This window comes from Lathyrus oleraceus, chromosome 1, assembly GCF_024323335.1.
Source record: "Lathyrus oleraceus cultivar Zhongwan6 chromosome 1, CAAS_Psat_ZW6_1.0, whole genome shotgun sequence".
Taxonomy (NCBI): Eukaryota; Viridiplantae; Streptophyta; class Magnoliopsida; order Fabales; family Fabaceae; genus Lathyrus; species Lathyrus oleraceus.
In genome coordinates, this window is record NC_066579.1 from 275,733,138 (window position 1) to 275,755,397 (window position 22,260).

Genomic DNA, 22,260 nt, shown 5'->3' on the forward strand with positions numbered 1-22,260 from the left:
TTTATGCTTGAGTAAATAGATCTAAGTGTACCTAGGAAAAGAATCAATAAAAGCAATATAATAAGAGTATTTATTGCTTGAAGGTGTAGGTGATGATCCCCATAAATCAATATGGACAAGTTCAAACAAAATAATGTGCTTGGTTTTGGATAATGGTGCATATAATTTGCGAGGTTTTCCAAGACAACAAGAATGGAATAAATCAAGAGTTTCTTTATTATTGACAGAAACTTTACACATGTTCAACACTTTATGAATGGATTTGGAATGAGCATAACCAAGCATGCCACATGGAAATTTTAGCCAAGCCTAGACTATATAGTTTATCAGTAGTTACATGCTTATTTGAAACTACTAATCTATTAACTATATGGCTTACATTATATGCCTTGTGCTTCAGGCTACACTTTGAAGATTACACATTCATATTGTTGAAGCAATATAGCCCATTTTCATCTAGGAAACCTTCAAACAATACTTGGTTAGACGTCTGAGATTTCATAAAGAATTTGTTAGGATGGAACTCAAAATATACTTGGTTATCTTTGGCTTACATTAACTATATGACTTACATTATATGCCTTGTGCTTCAGGTTACACCTTGAAGATTACACATTCATATTGTTGAAGCAATATAGCCTACTTTCATCTAGGAAACCTTTAAACAATACTTGGTTAGATGCCTGAGATTTCATAAAGAATTTATTAAGATGGAAATAAAAATATACTTGGTTATCTTTGGAAAAATTTGAAACTGAATTGAGATTTCTAGTTATTTTGGGCACATGTAAAAGATTTGCTAATTGTAAGCAGGAAGTTGACACAAGATATGATTGAAAATTGGTGTTTCCCACTCCTCGAACTTCTAAGCTATAAGAATTTCAATAACTACTTTATTTGGTACAACACATGATTTAATATATTTCAAGTTTGAAGGGTTAGAAGTTGTATGGTGAGATGCAACTGAGTCTGCAAACCATGCTTGAGACTCAAGTCCTTAGATAGCTACAAGAATCCTGATGAGAAAGATAGGCATTTGTTGGTGCAACTAATTGATTCTTGTTTCCTTCTTAAGCATGATTTATGCTGGTGGAGGTAGTGGCTTGTGCTGGTGTTGTAGGTTCAAACTATTCATCAAACCTATGGCAACAATCCATCAGTGCATGCCCATACTTGTTGCAAATTTGACATGTTGGACGATTTCCAGTTGTGTAGTTTGATCAGTTTCGACCTCTTCGTCTAGAAGGTTTCCCTCTACCATGTGAATGATGACTTAAGCCTCCAGAATTAGCAGGTTTGATAGACTGATTATGAACCCCAACTTGAACAATATTGTCGTGGCAATAGAGGCATCAAGTTCTTGACGATTTTTGTCAAGTTGATCTTCTTGAATATACAACAAGCCTTACACTTCATAGATGTCCATTGGACCAGTCTTACCATGTACCATCAAGATGAAAGGATTGTACTCTTCAGGAAGTCCCTGAAGTATTGAATAAATTGGATCACACTCCAAGATTGGACCTTCAATAGCAGCGAGTGAATCTACAATAGCTTTGATGCAAAGAACAAATTCGGAGATTGTTTTGGTTCCTTTCTTGCTCATCTTTAACTCTGCACTAAGTGGATGAACACATGCTTTCATTTGAGCATTGTAATACTAGTGTACTTTATCCCAAACCTCATATGCGTGTTCACATGAGAGTACTCTAGGAAGCACAAGTTCATAGATTGTTGACAACAACCAAGTGAACAAGGCTTGATCTTACACAATCCACTCCCTCTAAGATTCAAATACAATGTTTTCCATATGATCATTTTCAATTTTGAACATTGGTGGAATTCGATGGTTTACAACAATCTTGTTGAGTTTGTCTGACAAACTTACACCTTTAACTTGTTGATACCATAATAGAAAGTTGCTTTCTTAAAGTTTAATTGAGAGTTATGGAGCAAATGTTTTTTTTGAACCTGTAAATGCCATGACTTTTGACGTAGTTTGTGAAGTATGAACTTCATGTTGCAGACCTTGTGGTGAAGTTTCAAGATTCACCATTATTGATTCTCTGAATTCCAATGGAGATATGATATGAATGTTGAAAAGGAAGCTTCTTTGAAGCTTTGATCAATGTAGTTTGGTTGCAATTATTTCTTACAACTGTGACTTCAGTTTCTTTGGAAAAAAAATCAATGATTGTAAAGAGGAGCTCAGTTTCTCTGAAAATAAAACCTCCTTGTTGAACGCAATGAAGAAGAAGATTTCAGTTTCTTTGAAATTGAAGATTTGTGCTGAACAAGATGATGATGGTGAAAGAAAGAGAATGATGCAACGATTTTTTTTACGGTCCCCTTATACTATGATACCATGTTTGATGAGAAAACTCTCATGATATGGATGAATATATTCATGGTGAAGCATGATGTGAGGGAGATCAAGCTTACCTTGTTGAATGATTATTTCATATTAATGAGTAAAGCCTATGATTTTCATATTTGTACACAACATGCAAAGGGTAAAAATTAGTTATGCTTTTGTAACTTACATAACTAACTTCCTAACTATCATTTATTCTACCTAACTATTCTATAGTATGTGCGTTAACAAAATAGTTTTGATAGTTAAAATTTTGATAGAAAGATAAGGAAAATCCAATAAAATTACATCACCTTGGATTTGAACTCAAATTCTTAAAAAAAACTTTGTTTTTAAATAAAATCAATAAAAAAACATGAAATATTACGATTCATCATGTCATCAAAGATTACACAGAACTAAAAGATAACATAGTAAAAAAATACTCCCTCTGTTCCTTTTAAGTGTCACTTTCTTGATAAATTTTTTGTTTCTTTTTAATTGTCTATTACAAAGTTCAAGATAGTATTAAATGCACTCTTGTCAAAATTACCCATATGTAATTATTACAGAGAGAGGAAAAGTAAAACGAATGTAGTATTTAATTAGGGGTATTATAGGTAAAAGGAGAATTATTGTTTAAAAAGTAACAAGAATGATTATCTTTCTTGATATGTGTAAAAAGTCAAAAAATGACACTTAAAAAAGAAAGGAGGGAGTATAGTTCGTTTTGAAGGAATAATTTTAAAAGTATAATACTGGATCACAATCAAACAAAGTTGGAAAATTCAAGAATGATTGGCTAGTGGCAATAAACTCTTCATTTTAATTGGTCAACCTTGCAAACTATGGAAGACAAAGTCCACATTGTTATAGCTGACATTTTTTGGTGAATCTTACAATGCCGTATTTGGCCACCTCCATACAAACACAAAAAATAACTATTTTCTAAATTCCAAAACTTTGATTGAATTAAAGAATGACTTAATTGATGTCTAATTGTGTATAAAAATCATCTATGCATATTCTTTCTTTTTCGATCTATTGATCTAATGAGCAAAAATTCTATTTTTTCTCTCTATTGTGTATAAGATTTCATTTCTTTTAAATGAGATATTGCGAGTTCAATTTTGTAATTTAATATTTATACAGTTATTAGTTGAATTAAATTAACAAGACTAAAATACTTATATTCTAATCATTATTATATATTTTATATTTTTATGATTAAAAAAGTTAATTTAATAAGAGAACAACACATTGCAAACGCACATTAAAGAGTTTTTTTTCCAAAAAATTACAAATAAGAGTTCTTTTCAATTTTAATTATAAATCAAGACCATGAAATTTGCAATAATTACATACAAATGTTACACAAAATAATCTTGGAAATAAAAAATAGTTTTAATTATATTTGAAGATATATTTGAAATGAATATTGTTAAATATGTCTTAGATTTCTATTTCTGAAAAACCTAAAGTTTCAAAACATAATTATAATGCTTAAACATTCAAAGTTTAAAAAAGAATATTAATTCATATTTTATTCTAAAAGACTTTATGGTCATTAACATTATATCATTAAAATTAGTAAATTTAATTAATTTAAAAATTCCTTTTGTATTTTTATACTATAGTTAAAAATAACATTTAATCAACTGATATTTTTATTCCATTAATTTTTTTATCTACAATAAATAATTAAAAATATATTGACACAAAAATATTTATATTATATTAAAATTAAAAAATAACATATAAATAAAATTTAATTTAAAAATAAAATAAAAAAGAACATGAAAATAATAGAAATATTTCAATGCATAAAACAGTATTTTAAAAATCAGATCGGATCGATCGATTGAATTGGTTAAATCGAGAATCAGATAAGTCATCGGTTTGGTCTGATTCCTAGATCGGATAAACTATTGAATCACTGAGAACATGCTAAAATTCATAAAAAATCGGGAAGAATAAGTGAATCAACAAGTTTGGAAAATCGACAGATTAATGCTTAATTTTTTCTAGACAAAACGACATCGTTTTAATAATTAAAAAATTTAAAATATAAATAAATCTTATTCAAAAACATATTTGGAACAACTTTCTTTTATTTAAATTAAATGGATAGACATTGTAGTTATTTTGTTATTTAATTTATTTTGCAATTAGACTATGTTCAATACTTATTTTAGTTTATATTCTATATTATTTTATATGTGATAATTATATTTAAATTTTGAATTTAAAAAATAAATTTATAAAATTATGATATTTTGAAATTTTAAAATTTTAAAATTTATGTACATGTCATACAGATTATTGATTAGATTGTTGTAATATCTATATGAATTTTATTATAAAGATCTATTTATTTAATCAATTATTCAATTTAATCCAATTTAATGATTCAGTTTGATATATGATGGAATGATTCGACCCTAAAACAATAATCCAATACCTTTATCACTTTGCCAATTTTTAAAAAATTGGCTTTTTATGTGCATTTTTTCTTATATGCCGGTTTGCAGAAAAATCAAGAAATTCATTAGCTGGATAGAAAAATATAATATTTATAAACTACTAATACATATAAACAACACTTATCTTTAACCTCAAAAAAACAGAAGAAAAAAAACCTTAAAAAAACTATGGATATCCTTAACCAAAATGAATCTCCACAAACATGTCCTCAACAATGTTGTTGCACAACCTCAATTTTCACCTCACCAAATTCTCAAACCACAAAATCACCAAAACACAGAAACAGTTCATCAGAATGTCGTCACACTTTTGCATCCTCAACAACATCCTTAATCTTTCCAAACACTCATTTCACAAACCATGAATCTCTTCCATCTCTTCAAGAATCATTCATTGAATTCAACAAGGTTTATCCTCAATACTCCGAGACAGAACAGGTTGATCATGTTAGAGCTAAGGAATACTCTCATCTTTCGTTTTCTAATCATACTTGTCTTGATTATATCGGTATTGGTCTTTTTTCTTACTCTCAAATGCAACATCATGTTCATGATTCGTCGAAAACTGAACTTTCGGTTCATCAAAAGACACAAGATTATTTACCTCGGTTTACTGATATGCATATGCCCTTCTTTAGTATCTCCTGCAAGACTGGATTTTTGAAGACTTTACTTCTTCATGGTGGAAAAGATTCCGAATTTGAGTCTGCAATGAGAAAAAGAATCATGAATTACCTTAATATATCAGAAAATGATTACTTCATGGTTTTCACAGCTAATAGAACATCAGCTTTCAAACTTGTAGCAGATTGTTATAATTTCCAAAAGAGTAGAAAGCTTTTAACAGTTTATGACCACGAGAGCGAAGCGATTGAAGCGATGATTAGTTCGTCGGAAAAACGAGGAGCGAAAGCTATGTCTGCTGAGTTTTCATGGCCAAGGCTAAGAATTCAGTCAACAAAGTTGAGGAAAATGATTGTGAGTAAAAGAAAGAAGAAGAAGAACATGAAGGGTCTTTTTGTTTTGCCTCTTCATTCGAGAGTAACGGGATCGAGGTATCCTTATATTTGGATTAGTATAGCACAAGAGAATGGTTGGAATGTTTTGGTTGATGCTTGTGCATTAGGATCAAAGGATATGGATTGTTTCGGTCTTTCGCTTTTTCAGCCTGATTTTCTTATCTGTTCTTGTTATAAAGTTTTTGGCGAAAACCCTTCTGGATTCGGTTGCCTTTTCATCAAGAAAACTTCGATTTCTATGTTGGAAACAAATTCGTCTGTCGGAATAGTAAATCTTGTACCAGAAAAAAATCGACAAGAAGAACCATTTTATTTGACATCTTTAGCTGCAAAATTTGAGAAAGGAGAAGCATCTGAGATTAAGATCATAGATCAATATGAAGAGTCAAAACCATCGCAAAGGTTCGAAATCGAGGAAGTGGATGATAAGAAAGTTCAAATCCTTCAAAAGGGTGTTAAAGAAAGTGAGAAAAACGAAAACTTTGATATTGAATGCAAGTGTTTAGACCAAGTTGATTCATTAGGATTGATACTGATTAACGATCGGGCGAGGTATTTGATTAACTGGTTGGTGAATTCGATGTCGAAGCTTAAGCATCCTAACACAGAAGGTGTTCCTCTAGTGAAGATTTACGGTCCAAAAGTTAAATTTGATAGAGGACCAGCAATTGCATTCAATGTATTCGATTGGAAAGGCGAAAAAGTTGAACCTGTTCTTGTTCAGAAGCTTGCTGACAGAAGCAGTATTTCGATTAGCTATGGATTGTTGCATCATATATGGTTTGCAGATAAGTATGGAGATGAAAAAAAGAAAGAAAAGGAAAAAGATGGAATAAGTGTTGTTACTGCTGCATTAGGCTTTTTGGCAAATTTTGAAGATGTCTATAAGCTGTGGTGTTTTGTTGCTAGGTTTCTTGATGCTGATTTTGTTGAGAAGGAGAGGTGGAGATATACTGCTCTCAATCAGAAAACAGTTGAAGTTTAAATCATTGTTTTCAAATAGCGACGCTATAGCACTATTGTTCTACGATGCGCTATTTTCTGTGATCTGTGATTGACAACATTGGTTTAAGTTCTATTATGTTTCATTCTTTTGGATTGTTTGTATTAGGGGAGTCTATAGAGTTTGAATTTTGATGAAATTTCATGTATCAGGAAATTTGATTCATTGAGGATCATATTCATTCATTTGTTTAATGAGATCAGAAACTATGTTGATTATTGTTCAATTCAGAACTAGAAATGATTGACGGAATGATTTAATGATGAGGTAATGCCTCGTTGGGATGAATTTGTGCCTCCGGTGCAGTGCTGAAGGGACTTTTGCAAGATTAACACTTTTAACACTCAAGTGAGTGAGAGAGAATGTTAATGTGAAAGTGATAATGGATTTGAATATAATGACGCGTTTTTCTCTTTATATACTTACATTCCTTGTTTCCATGTTTAGAACTGGATTTGCTATAGTAACAGTTCTGTACTACCAAATGAATTAAGCCAGGTCCATAGTAACTAAACAACTGACATTGAAGGGAAAGTTGCAGCAAGAAAATACAAAGCAAAATCTGATTTTAATTCTAGGGGAAAAATATCTGCAAATTGAACTCATGTTCTAACCACATAAAGAAGTATTATTAGTTCTAAATAGAATGAAAATAAGACTGATCTTGTCAGCTTGTACATGATGAGAAATATTTGTTCCCTCTAGTAGGAGATAAGGAAGTTGGTAGAGGTCATGTGAACCAAGTGTTCCTTTGAAAAGGACTTCAATGGATTTTACAAGCCAAAAATTTGGATGGAATTCAAAGAAGAGACAATTATCACGAGCAAATTGACTGACACTTAGCAAGGTTCTCCAATTCAGCAGCCTCGCTTAGCCAAGTCAAAGTGAGCTCAAGGCAAGGCAAGGCAAGTCAGAATGCTCAAGTTGCTCTAAAATAGCAGTCTTGCTTAGCATAACACGACAAGATCAAAGCGAGATCTCTCTTTAAGCTAGCCAATGTGACAGAAAATTTCATATTGAAGAAACGTCAGTTCTCTAAGCGAGCTATCTGTCACTAAGTGAGCTTATGTTTTTAGGACTGATATAAATACATTTCAGAACAGAACAAAAATTTGACTTCATTTTTCCAAAGATTAGAAACACAAAGAAAACAAGCGGAAAAGTCAAAACAAGAAAAATTTAAGGTGGATACGCAACAATCATTCAAGAAATCAACGTTGATTCCAATTCATCTATTTTCTTCTCATTTGTGCAAGGCTACCATAACAATGACTCTCTCTCTCTCTCTCTCTCTCTCTCTCTCTCTCTCTCTCTCTCTCTCTCTCTCTCTCTCTCTCTCTCTCTCTCTCTCTCTCTCTCTCTCTCTCTCTCTCTCTCTCTTCTCTCTCTCTCTCTCTCTCTCTCTCTCTCTCTCTCTCTCTCTCTCTCTCTCTCTCTCTCTCTCTCTCTCTCTCTCTCTCTCTCTCGCTCTCTCTCTCTCTCTCTCCTTCTCTCTCTCTCTCTCTCTCTCTCTCTCTCTCTCTCTCTCTCTCTCTCTCTCTCTCTCTCTCTCTCTCTCTCTCTCTCTATCTCTCTCTCTCTCTCTCTCTCTCTCTCTCTCTCTCTCTCTCTCTCTCTCTCTCTCTCTCTCTCTCTCTCTCTCTCTCTCTCTCTCTCTCTATCTCTCTCTCTCTCTCTCTCTCTCTCTCTCTCTCTCTCTCTCTCTCTCTCTCTCTCTCTCTCTCTCTCTCTCTCTCTCTCTCTCTCTCTCTCTCTCTCTCTCTCTCTCTCTCTCTCTCTCTCTCTCTCTCTCTCTCTCTCTCTCTCTCCGTCCACCTAGCTCTCCACCCCTCCCCCTCTCGACCCTCCTCTCTCTCTCTCTCTCTCTCTCTCTCTCTCTCTCTCTCTCTCTCTCTCTCTCTCTCTCTCTCTCTCTCTCTCTCTCTGATTAGATGTAATCAACTGTACTCATATGTATCTCTTTTGATCATGGTGTTATATATGATCTAGCTATTCATTAATATTGAGGTTATCATTGTTGTCATTGTTTTTACCTTTATGGATTTGAATTGTTATTGAGAAATACCTTTTGAGTTTAGATTTAAGATAATCATGTATTAAATGCTAAACTATAGAGATAGATTTGAATTTACCATTCATTAAAAGTATCGATTCTTAATTCTACCATATTGGTTAATAGGATGAGAAATCATCGATTAAACAATACTATTGAATCCACCTCATTGTTAGACATAAATAATGTTTATGAGTGATACATGATAATATTAATTAATAGATAGGATCTATATAACTGATCAGGAATATACATTCGAAATAGGGCAATGAAATCTAATCCCATCAAATTCATATCTTTGTTAATTTTCTTATTATTTACCGTTGTTACATTTCTTTAATTTACGTAAATAGATATCTTACAATCACCTCACTTAATTTTTTTAAATATATTTGAATGACAATAATATCACACTAGTTTATGTGAATACGATAAACAAAAATACTTAATTTTGATTCAACTCATCACTATGTGAACCTTTTTCTTAAAGGCCTCAATGAGAAGTTCAATACCACCAAATCTCAGATAATTCTTATGACTCCTTTACCAGACATTGACATTGTTTTCTCATTGGTTATGCAACAAGAAAGAGAACTCTATATTCCTCTTCTTTATCTCCCTCTCTCTGATGCATCTGACTAATTTGCCGTTGTCATACCCTAAATTTTACCATGAGTTTTTCACTCGCATCATCATAGCATAATAATTTCATTTTTTATCATACATTATTTCAGTCAAAAGTATTCATCATAGTTTAGATAAAAGGTTAGGATTTCTGAAATTTTATCTGGTCTTGATGACGTTCATTCAGTCATATGTTGATTAAAAAGTCAAAAGACTTGACTTCTCAATCTATGTGCATCGTCAATTCTATTGCATCATGTTTCAGAGGTCTAGAGGGTGACAATTAAGAGTGTTATCGTCATTTGAACATTTGTAGGGTCATGATTGTGTTTGAGAATTAGAAGCAAATGATCCGAGAGTGATTCATTTGCATCTGATTGTCTATTCACAATTACTCAGTCAGTGAATCAATGCATTCATAAGACATCTGCATTTTTCTACTTATCACATCATACATTTTGTTCCATGTAAGGCTTAAAATACCAACCAAAATAGTTTTTTGGATCTACAGGCAGAACAGTTGAATTAATTTGCAAATGTGCATAGAATTAGCGGGCGAAAAATTTCAAAACCGAGCTTGCAGACGTCAGTATTCTTAATCTACGGTTTGCATAGTTTAATCTGGCATGCTCGTTTTAATTTCCACTACTTTAATCGATCAATTTTTAATCGAAATTTGATCAAAACCTATAAGTTTATGAGAAGTTTATTTCGTGCTTATTATTTTAGTGCATTTGTTTTAATTTTTTGGCCATTTTTGTGTCAGGTTTTTATTCATTTTTATTCAGGTTTTTTTTTTGTTCTTTTGCCAAAATAATTGGAAGAGTTATTTAGAATTCTATGTGTTTTCGATTCGATTTTAATTTATATTTATTTATTTTTAATTATTATTAGTAAAAATAAAAAGACTATTTGTTTTTGAATTAAAATATTAACCAATCACCATAAGCCACTTATGTTTTTCTTATTTGAAAATGGTAAAAAAAATTTGGACCAATGGAAGAGCACCACTTGGCCTTTGTCTTGGACATTTTTTTCTCTTTTCTTCCCTCCCATATTTTTCTCTTGATTTTTTTTAAAATAACCATCCTTTTCAATTTAAATTCTAAATAACCTATTTTTCAAAATAATTATGAAAATAACCATATTTCATTACGTATGCGCCAGTTGAACTGACGCATATAATTTCGAATGAACAAAGACGCCACTTAGTAAGAAGTATGCATGCATTGCAAATGAGCATAAGCGTCATTTGATTTGGCACATGCATGCCTTGAAGCCACATTCATTGGCGCATGCATACATTACATCAGTGTATGCTGGATGTTTTTTTTAAAATTTTAGATTTTATATTTATAAATAATTAAATGAAAAATAATATTATAATATAAAGTTAAAATACATAGAAATTGAAGAAAATCAATGATCCGCCCGATTAAAACGCCCCCTTATTCCACATCCAGGTGTGTTAGCTTGTCTTTGAGGTCTCCCATGATTTTTATGAGATGTTTGGGGTCTTTGAGTGCTTACATGATGCAATGGTGGCTGGCGTGAAGGTCCGGTGGAAGGTTCAGCGATATTTGATAGATTTGTCATCATTTCTCCCCAATATCTAGGGGGGGGAGTTGTTGCCAATGACGCTTCTGTAATTGAGTTCGGTGCCCATGTTGTCGTAGTTGCGTCATTGTAGTTTGGTGGATTATGGACGGTATGGTTTCCCAAATTGGGAAATTGAATCGTTTTAGAAACGAAGCAATGGTTCCTGTGGTGTACTAAAGTCAAATAATGGTTGAGTGTTATGGTGATGGGATGTTTGGGTGTTCATTGATGGGGGGCTATGATGGCATGGTGTTGAATCGTATGAATCATCTAGGCTATATATTATTGTGGTGGCTACGTATGATTGTTGATGGTTAGGGTTTGATTCCTGGTTTTGAGTCTGGGTGTCTGGCATGAATTGGTTGCGAGGTTAGGTGTTTGGTGGTTGGGTGTAGATGGTAGGGTGATGGTGTGAGGTTATTCATTGGGTTTGGGTGGATTGACATTGTTGTTGGGCGGGGATTTGTTGTTGGGCGTTTGATGACGAAGCTCGTTGGCGTGGATCAATCAAATACCTTGACTCAGACATAAATTGTGGCGTTATAACCGACCTAAACCATACCATATAATGTTGAGTTGGTCTAGCACCATGTATGATTGGTTCGTTTAAGATGTGTTGTTGTCGATTCCTCCAATGACGATACCTCTCTTTTGCGAAGTGTCTCCAATTGGAATAATCCCATTGCCCATCGACTCTTTGTTGATGCCAATCTCCCAAACACGTCGGAGGTTCTGGAATTTGTTGTTGCATGCCGAACTGTAGTTTTACATGGTCACTTTGGTGCATATCCACAGTAGTGAACCAGATAATTGGTGTTTTTGCTTTTCAAACTGCATCATCATCATGGTTAACCTGATGATCAAGACCCAGATATGGCCTCTAGATAAATTGTACAAGAATATGACATGATTAGAGGATATGTAATTGGATAATTTTTTATAAACCAAATGTAGAGTTGTTTAGTAGTAATACATCGTCTGGTCCAATATGGTCTAAAAGATTGTGATAGACTACTACAGCGTGTTTGGGACATCTGTTGTAGTTCATCCCTTTAATTGGCCACCTAGATCGAAAGGATTGAAAATATATCAGTTACAGTTAGTTGTAGTATAAAGTCTAATAAATTAGAATATTAAATATAGACTTACTTTGTTGCATCGGGGAATGTGAATGGCTTGTCGTTGACTGGGGCGAGTGACGACAGTCTTGATCAACCCCATGCTTGTAGAAAATAGGCGCAAGAATAAAATGTACAAGTATTTTTTTTGGCATTTTTACACAACTAAGATGGGACAAAATAGTTGAACCCCAACTATATGTGCGTACCTTATTTATGTTTCATAACAATGGAAAAAACATAATATTTACCGTATTATTAGTACTTTCAGGAAATAAAAAATTACCAAATAAAATCATAATATAACACCGAAATTTAATTATCTTTTCATACTCGGTAGATTCTTCGTTTAATTTTATACTTGAATAATATTGTTTAAGATATTCTAAATTAATAGCTTGACCCCTAGGTTGACCAGAAGTCTCTCTCGTAGTTGTGTCTTCACACAAAGAGGCATCCAATAATTCATCACATATAGAGTTATCTTGGTTAACTCTACAATTTATGGCCTTACCATCGATACGTAGTCCTAACAACATACGTAGTCCTTAAATGTGATGGTACACGGGAAGGTGAAATGTGTGGGTCTCGGGTCTCCATCTTTCTAACAAAGCAAGAATAATTTTGTAGTCACCTGAGTATGATACTATGTTGAGTAGAGTACCAAAACCGCATCTTTGAATATATGGTTCTATCAAAGGACTATGTGGTACATATTCATGTATAATTTCACGAAGTCGGTAACCCATTAGTCTACCTATTTTATCGTTCTGTTTAGTAAATTAGATGTTTTGCGTTGTTATTTCAAGTTGTTGATTATATTTGGTTTGCATCATTATACTCCATTTTATGTCTCTTTGTGGTAGTTTTACTGGTTTCAGGTGTAAGCAAGAATACCAGAGGGATCTCCAAGGGATTTAGACGTTTCGGGCCCGTTGGAAGAGTAAATTGGACATCACAGTAGCTCTGACACGGCCACCCGTGTTGCCCAACACGGAACGTGTCAGGAGAGGAGAGTCAGGGAACTAAAACAGGGAGCTGACACGGGTGCCCATGTCAGGCTCCCTGAAGGGGCGTGTCAAGCAATGGATGCCAGACAACCAACACGGCATGTCGTGTTGCCTGACACGGCCAGTGTTGGCTTGGACACCTCATTTTCCAGTTTTTGCTGTATTTTGGCACGGCTGATCCCGAAGGGCATTTTGGACTTTTGCTACATTAAATTAGTGATCAGGAACTATTTAGGAGATTTTTGAATACGGAGAAGAGGACTTTTCATGATTACAGATTAGAGACAATAAAGATTGAAGCGGTCAAAAGCGGTGAAGAACGGAGATCCTTCAAGAGCGGATGCGATTGAAGATCAACGAAATTCCCATACTTTTGTAATGTCTCACTTTTATTATGTATCTTATTTGAATAATATGAGAGGATAAACCCCCCAATGCCAGGGGGTGTCCCTGAATTGATCGTGTAATGACTCTGAATTGATAATTTCCTTAATATATGATATTTGTTGTTAATTTCACTGTGCAATGTTTGTAATGCTTTGTTTATCAGAAAAATTAAGATTGTTGTATGGTTAACAATTAGCAGGATTGCAATTGTTAAGGTTTTTGTACAATGAAACTATAGTAGATATCACCTAGGGCTAGGGATACCCTATGGTTACCAGTTTATTCTTGATTAAATTATAATTGCTTGGTTTCGTGATAATCGCCTAAGGACTTAGAGGTTAGATTGAATGACTAAAGGTTTCCCTCTGAGGTCTTAGAGGGAAAAAATCTTAAGATCCGGTAATTGAAACAATTTTCATTATTAAGGAGATATACACTCAAGGTTCATTACAGGAGATTTTCATACACCATCCTTGGCATATTATTATAAACTGTGAAAATATTTATTCTATTTTGCTTTCTCTTACAGTGACTTTTTACAAAACCCCAACTATTAGTTTTGTTCAATTGAGTAACAATTTACACGTATATTACTGTGCAATCCTCAAGATCGATCTTTGGGAAACATCCCTATTATTACTACATCGGCAGAAACAGTACACTTACTATTTTCCCGATCAAGTTTTTGGCGCTGTTGTCGGGGATTGCCAAATATAAAGTTTAAATTATCTCAATTGAAATTTTTTTGTTCTGCAACTAAAATTTATTTTTCCGTTATTTTAATAATTTATTTCGATTATATCAACTAATCTGTGTCTGATATTTGTATGCGAGGTAAGGCCTCAACTGATTTTCCTTTTGACGCAGAAATCGAGAGAACCTTGCGGGCAAGACTCAGACAAGCTCGATTGGCTAGATTAGAATCAAACGAAGAACAACCTTCCATTCATTCAGGTTCAGATTCAGGTTCTGAAAGATAGATCGAAATAATGGCTGATGTTCCACCGCCATTAGAAAGACTGTTGGGTCACTACGGAGGTGCAAATGCACCAACCGGCAAATTAACTATTGTCAACCAACCAGTGAACGTGGATAATTTCTAGTTGCATCCGAGTACTATTAATCAGCTTGAAAGGAAGCATTTTGTCGCAACCTGAAAAAAGAATGCGAAAAAAAACAACCGGCGCAAAAAAGAAATGACAGAACAGTCGCCACCGTGCGTTATTTATCCCAAAGGAGGGAAAGGAAACGCTCGAAGTAAACCTGAAAAAAGGAAAGGAAAAGACAAGGTCTCGCAACCAAATCTTGGGTTCGGGAGCCGATTATGCGAAGGGAAGGTATTAGCACCCCTACCACTACAACAAACAAGACCTTAGACAGCGCTTTTTTTAGCCTTAGACAGCGCTTTAAAGCGCTGTCTAAACCTCCGCTGCTAAAGGTTTAGACAGCGCTTTTTTAAATCTTAAAAGCGCTGTCTAAGCCCCCCCCCCCTTAGACAGCGCTTTGGCCAAAAGCGCTTTATAAGACCCTCTTATTTTAAATTTTTTAGGTATACCTTAGACAACACTTTTGAAAAGCGCTGTCTAAGCCCCACCCCCTTAGACAGCGCTTTGGCCAAAAGCGCTTTCTAAGACCCTCCTATTTTAATTTTTTTAGGTATACCTTAGACAGCGCTTTTCAAAAAGCGCTGTCTAAGCCCCCCCCCCCCTAGACAGCGCTTTTGCCTAAAGCGCTTTCTAATCCCCCCCTTGGTGAGGTAGACAACATGGATAATTCAATGCCACAATTTCCTACCATGTATATTAAATTAAAAGAACCATTTAACTCTAATTCACAAACTAAACATATAAGTTGCAAAACTAATTGCAATATACCTTATGGTTCGCAACATTGTTTGGCACGTCTATATTCAAAAAACATCTTCCAGGGTAACTTTGATTCTTTATCTCAACCAGTAGAGCGCTTATGATTGGAATGCAAACTCCTGCAGCTAGGGCAAAGTCATGTGGATTACTCTTTCCTTCAACCCTGGACATGGAATAGACTTCAAATAGTGAAACGTGATAATGAAAAGCTATTGATGTTGAAGGATATAAATTAAAGATTACTGGAAAAACTTATAAAGCCAGTAAGCCGTAATATTATTACTCAAGACATTCACTGAGTTATGAGTTACAATTATAAGTTAATAAATTGGTTCAAAATCAATTCAGAACAAATATTCAAGATAGAACTAGTAATATTGCAAATATACCAATCATATGAAATAGAGATAGAAGGGATATCATTGAAGAAGGCCTCTCGAGCTCCAGCTACAGTGCCTGAATAAACACTGAAAGGGAATTAGACATAACAGGTACAGACACAAAACTGTTTATGATAACAACTAGAGACACAAGTTTAGCAAAAAGAAATATTGAGCAAATCATACAAGGTTCACTTCAAATTCCAAGGAAATGGAATCATCATCATGTTCATAGCTTAGAATGATGATAAGGACATGTGATAAGTTAATTTTACAAATGAAAGTGTATTTAAGCATTAAATAATATAAGTGCTTATGTCATGAGATAAAATTTATAAATAAACTCTTGTATAGACTCCTACATAGGTAGGAAAATGGTGCTACATACATATGATAGCCGCAGTTGCTACCCTTATTAATGCCACTGACTACCTGTTCAAAAAAAAACAAGCACATGAAAAGTCAGGTGTTTTTTTTAGTTGATTAAGATAAAGTTGATAAGAAATAGTTATAAAATAGTGGTAAGAAATATTGAAAGAAGCATCCAATAACTGTGAGAGTTTTGAACAACAGTTTGATACATAAGTTGAAATTAGTTTCTGCATATGAACAAGAGTTATGACCAGATCGAGAATTATAGGAAAGAGCGCTTTGGAAATTCCGAGAGAAGTGCAATCAGCGGGAGTTCCTGGAAGTAGTAATTGAGAGAATTGAGGGAGTGAAAATGGAAAAAGAATAACGAGAAAGAGAAAAACGAACCAGAAACGGCGAAGGAAGCGAGGGTTCCATGAATGTGAACTTGTTTTGCAGCTACAGGATGAAGCCATGTGATGTTGTGACTAACAGCTGATTTCTCGCTGCAACAAAGAGAAGAATTAGTATATTTGCGATGATGAATTGATCCTGCAGCAACACACCACTGACCTACACTGTCATCATGCCAGAATCTATCCCACTAAAGTCCTGACCTGCAGCCAAACAGCAACATCAGTGCAACCAAACATTGTACCACAAAACTACATAAATGCCACACCACAGTTAAATTGGATAAAGGTTAACATGGTTCATTCATAATGCAATCAGTCCACAAGCTTACCTAAAGAACAACTTTACAAACCAAGGTCATAACCAGCAAGAAGCATCATCAATGCCAAGCCACGAAGTGTGTTGACTTACCATGGAACTAAAACCACAAAACTTGCCATTGAATTACCAAGACCATTGCATGAATCAACAACCAACAATTTACCTACAAGAAGACCAACCAACCAGGTTGTACAAAAAAAAAACAAGTAACGCCATACCAATTGGAAATAATCCATGACAGAATGAAATTCAAATCCTTGTCACACCAGGGGATCCAAGTCAAAACTTGGCAATTATTTTGTAGCATGAGTGCCAGATTGTATTGTCTTTCTTGAATCAGTTGAAGCATACCACCTGCAACAGTTGAGTAGGGCATCAATTACATGGCTTGCCAATGTTGTATCATACAACAGAACCATCATGAACCTGCATCCACAAGCTCATGTTAGTTACCATCCAATTCTAGCCTGGCAGGAGGTTTCAACATAGCTCATGGCAAGCATAATCAATTGACATAGTCATGAGCTGAACCTGCAACATGTGTAAAATAGGAGCCATTGCCAAACAAACTTGCATCAAGCCACCAAAGCCTGTAATCAAGCCATGCCAGCACCAGGTTTTACAAACCAGCACAGTGAACTTGCAATGCTTGAAACTTACTTGTATTGCAGCAATGCACAATGGTCCTAACATAACACTACATCAAAGAACAAAAAACAACATAACAACATAACATTTCCTAAATTTAAGTTACTAACCAAATTGGCATTAAAAAGGGAACATGTTCAACATGTCATCAATCAAGCTTCACAACAAATGTCACTTAAGTCAACCTTCCACAACCAGCCACTAATAGAATCATCCTAACCTAAGTAACTAACTTCATCAAACTAACTGCCAACTCAGTGAGTTAATAGAATAAACTCACTAAGTTCATCTCAACTAACTCCAAACCAACTCCTAACTTATTCCAAACCTATTCTATTCCAGACCTAGTGCATATATATCATCATCTCCATCATCATTGCAAGGGCTTGGCATCATTCCCTTAAGCTCCTAAGCAATCCTCTCTGAATTTTCTCCCTCTTCCACACTACACGCATGATCCCAAAGCTATTAAAGCTCATCATTAGAGCTTCAATTTCACTTGTGCTAAACTTCTCCCACACAGTACCAAAGCACTCAATTCACTCAGGTTTTGAATCCAGAAGAAGAAGAAGAATCAAGGAGAATAAGAAAGTGCGACCAGTACAAGGAACAAGCTTTGAAAGACATTACCTGGAAGGTCATCATCGCCGTCAACAACTTCGGCAAGGTAATTATGAAAAATGTCGCTTTTCTTCAAATTTTGGTTACCAATATGTAGAGGATGATGAGAGGATTCAAAGTCCTCATCCCTGGGGCTTTGAATCAGTGAGGATAGAATTTAATTGGAGATTTTCGTGTTAGGGTTCTTGGGATGATTGGTTTAGGTTAGGTATTTAGAGGTCCAATTGCATCAAATTAACTAGGGATTTGGGTAGAGCATGAGTAGATGGAGATTTTGGCAGCTCCAATGTTGGTTTTGGTGGCCATCGCCGCCAGGAGTGATGGACGACGCGGTGGCATGTGTCATCTCCGGCAGGCATGGAGGGAAGTAGTGTTGTTGACTCTTTCAAAATATTGTTGAATTTGATCTTGATGGGCTTGATTTGGCCAGATCCATATCTTGATCTTGAAAGACTTTAAACAGCGCTTTCTCAAAAGCGCTGACTAAGGTCTATATTTAAAAGCGCTTTCTAAAAGCGCTGTCTAAGGGGGGGTCTTAGACAGCGCTTTCTAAAAGCGCTGTCTAAGACCCCCCCTTAGACAGCGCTTTCATTATTTTTTTAGAACATTTTCCGTGTTTTATTTTTATTTTAACCTTAGACAACGCTTTCTTTTAAAAGCGCTGTCTAAGATGCGCTGTTAAGAAACCTTTTTGGCGTAGTGTACGCATCTGTAGTACTCTACGGGATCCACTTTTGTTGTTCTTGTCTAAAGGGTGTAGGTTTATCTAATGTACTATTTACTAAAAGGGGAGTCAAAAGAAAATGACTCGCATGGATGTCGCATCCACTGCATACGTATCTCATTTGAACATGAGAATCAGAGTCTTCGTAGCTCGGCTACCTAGGGCTTAAAGAGGAGTGTGCTCTCTAAGACCTCGCGTCTTATGCCTACGTATCTCATCTGGAATGAGAATCAGAGCAAGCCGTAGTTCGGCTAACTACGGGTTATGGGTTATGTTTTTGGGTGAACGACGTTACTATGCAATCTACCGGATGCTCGACCTTTGGAGACTTACTCGCCTGTAGTAGAAGGAGTTAACGTGTTCTTAGGAGAAGAAAAATCAATGAGTTTGTTTGTGTTTTAGGAATGCTCATGCAAAAAAGGAAGTCCTAGACGAAGGAACAGTGCTACCTAATTGACATGCAAACGAGAGACTGTACGAAGCCTAGCAATCTTATGGGGAAACGATCACACCACACAAAACATGTATCTTAAAGTAAACGCGCCAACAGGGGGGCTCAAACATACATGGGTAGGGCTTTAGTCAAGAGGGGTCATATCAACCTCGACAAACAAGCCATGGAAAGGTAATCAAATGGGCTCTTACCACTGACATTGAACGTCAGGGTGAGCAGATCAAAAGGGTAATGAGGATAAGACCTCATAGCTCTTAACCCTGGACAGGGTGAGCTCATGACAAAAAGTGGGGATTCAGAAAGGTGGAACCCTCTCTACTGACTGATCGGACAAAAGATCTTGGGCTTTTGTTCTGAAGCATCGACACGTAGTGCGAGCAAAAAGAACGACACACTGAATAACGAGGGATTGATTACTAATCCCTTTTATCCGTCAATTGCCTCTACATGGAGGTCTTTGGGCACAAAAGTAAACAAACAAAAGAAAACATTGCCTCCTATTGAGGTCTTCCAGCTAAGAAAGCGGTAAAATGCGGGAAAGATGTAAAAGTACCACACGGATAAAGATCCGAAGTAATAGCAACTAACGTCACAAGAAACCCAGAGATCTCTCAAGCTGGCACCATCAAAGAAAGCAAGTCAATACAGGTAATCGGAATAAATCTCCAAATGGTATCCCACAAATAAAGTGGAATGCCAAGCAAGCTATCCTTTCAGGAGTCATGTGAGCCCTCACCAAAAACTCAACAAACAGGTTAGAGTGACAAGATGGGGTGCAATCAAGAGTTGCCCCAAATCAAAATGTAACCACATGAATCATGCCATTAAAATTCACAAAAAGAGCTCACAAAAAGCAACCAAGTGTAGGAGGCCTAAACCTCTTGTCAAACACATGCATCAAAAGGGTATCAAAATTCAAAGTCAGGGGGCAAGGATCCACACATTAAGGCATGGCATACATACTAAAACATGTGCCCACATGCAAAACCTAACGATACCCACTCTTCCAAATTCACCTATAATACCTCATACATTCAGAAATTTCAGGTTGAAAGTATAAAGTAGTGGAAATAGGGCATACATGATTGGGGAGGATCGATTGAAATTGAATTGCACCATTGGCTTTGCAGAACAATCTTAGGGTTTATATGAGAGGGAATTGGTTCTTTGCAGATGAGTTCCCTTCAGTCTCTGGAGGTTGCTCTGAATTAGTTAGAATCTCTCTAGGGTTTTTCCACTGATTTTTTTTTAGAATTTATAACCTGATTTTCGTGGCTTTGTGGGCTCAAATGAGAGAGGTCCAAGTCCAAGATTTTTCTGTTATATTTTGTTTATTTATTTATTTATTTATTTTTTATTTATTTTTTATTTTTTTTATTTTTTATTTTCAAAACGCGTGGGCTTCGCCTAGCGAGCATGACAGTTCAAGAAATTCCTCTGAGCGTAGGTGATTCTGGTGGCTTTTCTTGGGACTCGCTAGGCGACCCATTCTGCTCGCCTAGCGAGCATGATAGCTCATGAACAAACTTTTGCTCCTTCAAGATTAACATTTTGACTGATGAATAGACCCCGTTTGAACATGTTGGAAGTATCTCAAGCCATTCCCTTGTGTTGACTGATCACCCAGATAGGACCCACAAAGTGTCTTGGATGATATTCAAGCTTCTTGGATCTAATTCCGATTGACATGATGAAATGCAATATGAAATGTTAAATGACCTAAAAATGAATGCATGAATGAGGGGGGCAAATTTTGAGGTATTACACATTTTACTAGAAAAGTAAATGAAGATGCAAACAAGCATTTGCATAGGTTTGTGACCATGAGCAACACTCTAAAAATTGACGGTCACACCGAAGAAGCTAAGAAATTAAGAATGTTCTCATTCACTTTAGCGGAAGAAGCCGAAGAATGGTTTTATTCTCTACCTGCCGGTAGCATCACATCTTGGGAAGAAATGGAAAAAGCCTTCCTGAATGAGTATTTCCAGCATCGGTATTTCTGTGGAAGAGATATGAAATTATGAATTTTAAGCAGAAGGATGAGGAAACTTTGGGAGACGCGTACAAGAGATTCAAGAGAGTCCTGGTCGCCTGACCAACTCATAATATGGATCCAACCGAACAGATGCAGATGTTTGTGAATGGTCTCAAAATAAAGACCAAACAATTGATTGATACCGCAGTCGATGGCTCCACCAATTTTTCAACAGCCATTGATATCAAGAAGATCATTGAAGCTATTGCTGATATGAGCACTTGGAGTTGTACGATAGATGTCAAAGCAAACCAGAAGGGGTTATAGATTTAAAGTTGGAAACTAATAAAATTCGTATCGAAGATACTATAGCTGTAAAAGTTGAGAAGAAGCTGAAGCCAATGAATATAGGTACCCAATAGGTGGCACAGGTCCAACCGGCTCCTACTGTCTGTTGTGAAATTTGTAATGGTCCTCACCAAACTATATATTATTTTGCAACTCCTCAACAAGTGGAGGAAATCAAATTTTTGAAGCAGAATAATCCTTATTCCAACACGTACAATCCGGGTTGGAAGAATCATCCTAACTTCTCATGGAAAGACCAAAAAGGAACCACTCCTCAACACGGTCAATACAAAACTCAATATCAACAACAACAACAACAAACCCCTAAGAAAGTTGATTGGGAAATTGCCATTGAAAGAATGGCAGCTCATAATGTTCAATTTCAAGAAGAAACCCGGAACAATAAAAAAACACCACAACATCCATAAAGAATCTTGAAGTCCAAATGGTCAAATCGCTCAGCAATTAGCCTCGAGTTCTCAAGCACAAGGTGCTCTTCCTAGTGCG

The 22,260-nt window shown here is 35.4% G+C and overlaps 2 protein-coding genes across 2 annotated transcripts; one reads left to right on the forward strand and one right to left on the reverse strand.

Annotated features, from left to right (window-relative positions):
* Window positions 1–4,928: 4,928 nt before the first annotated feature.
* Window positions 4,929–7,084, forward strand: LOC127130430 (molybdenum cofactor sulfurase-like). Its single transcript, XM_051059440.1, has one exon. The coding sequence runs from the start codon at window positions 5,005–5,007 to the stop codon at window positions 6,838–6,840; it is 1,836 nt and encodes a 611-aa protein (XP_050915397.1). The 5' UTR covers window positions 4,929–5,004; the 3' UTR covers window positions 6,841–7,084.
* Window positions 7,085–15,440: 8,356 nt separating this feature from the next.
* Window positions 15,441–16,830, reverse strand: LOC127103183 (uncharacterized). Its single transcript, XM_051040461.1, has 6 exons — window positions 16,823–16,830; window positions 16,654–16,751; window positions 16,518–16,582; window positions 16,283–16,326; window positions 15,904–15,981; window positions 15,441–15,677 (listed from the first exon to the last, which is right to left on the reverse strand). The coding sequence occupies exons 1-6, from the start codon at window positions 16,828–16,830 to the stop codon at window positions 15,509–15,511; spliced, it is 462 nt and encodes a 153-aa protein (XP_050896418.1). The 3' UTR covers window positions 15,441–15,508.
* Between the last annotated feature and the right edge of the window lie 5,430 nt (window positions 16,831–22,260).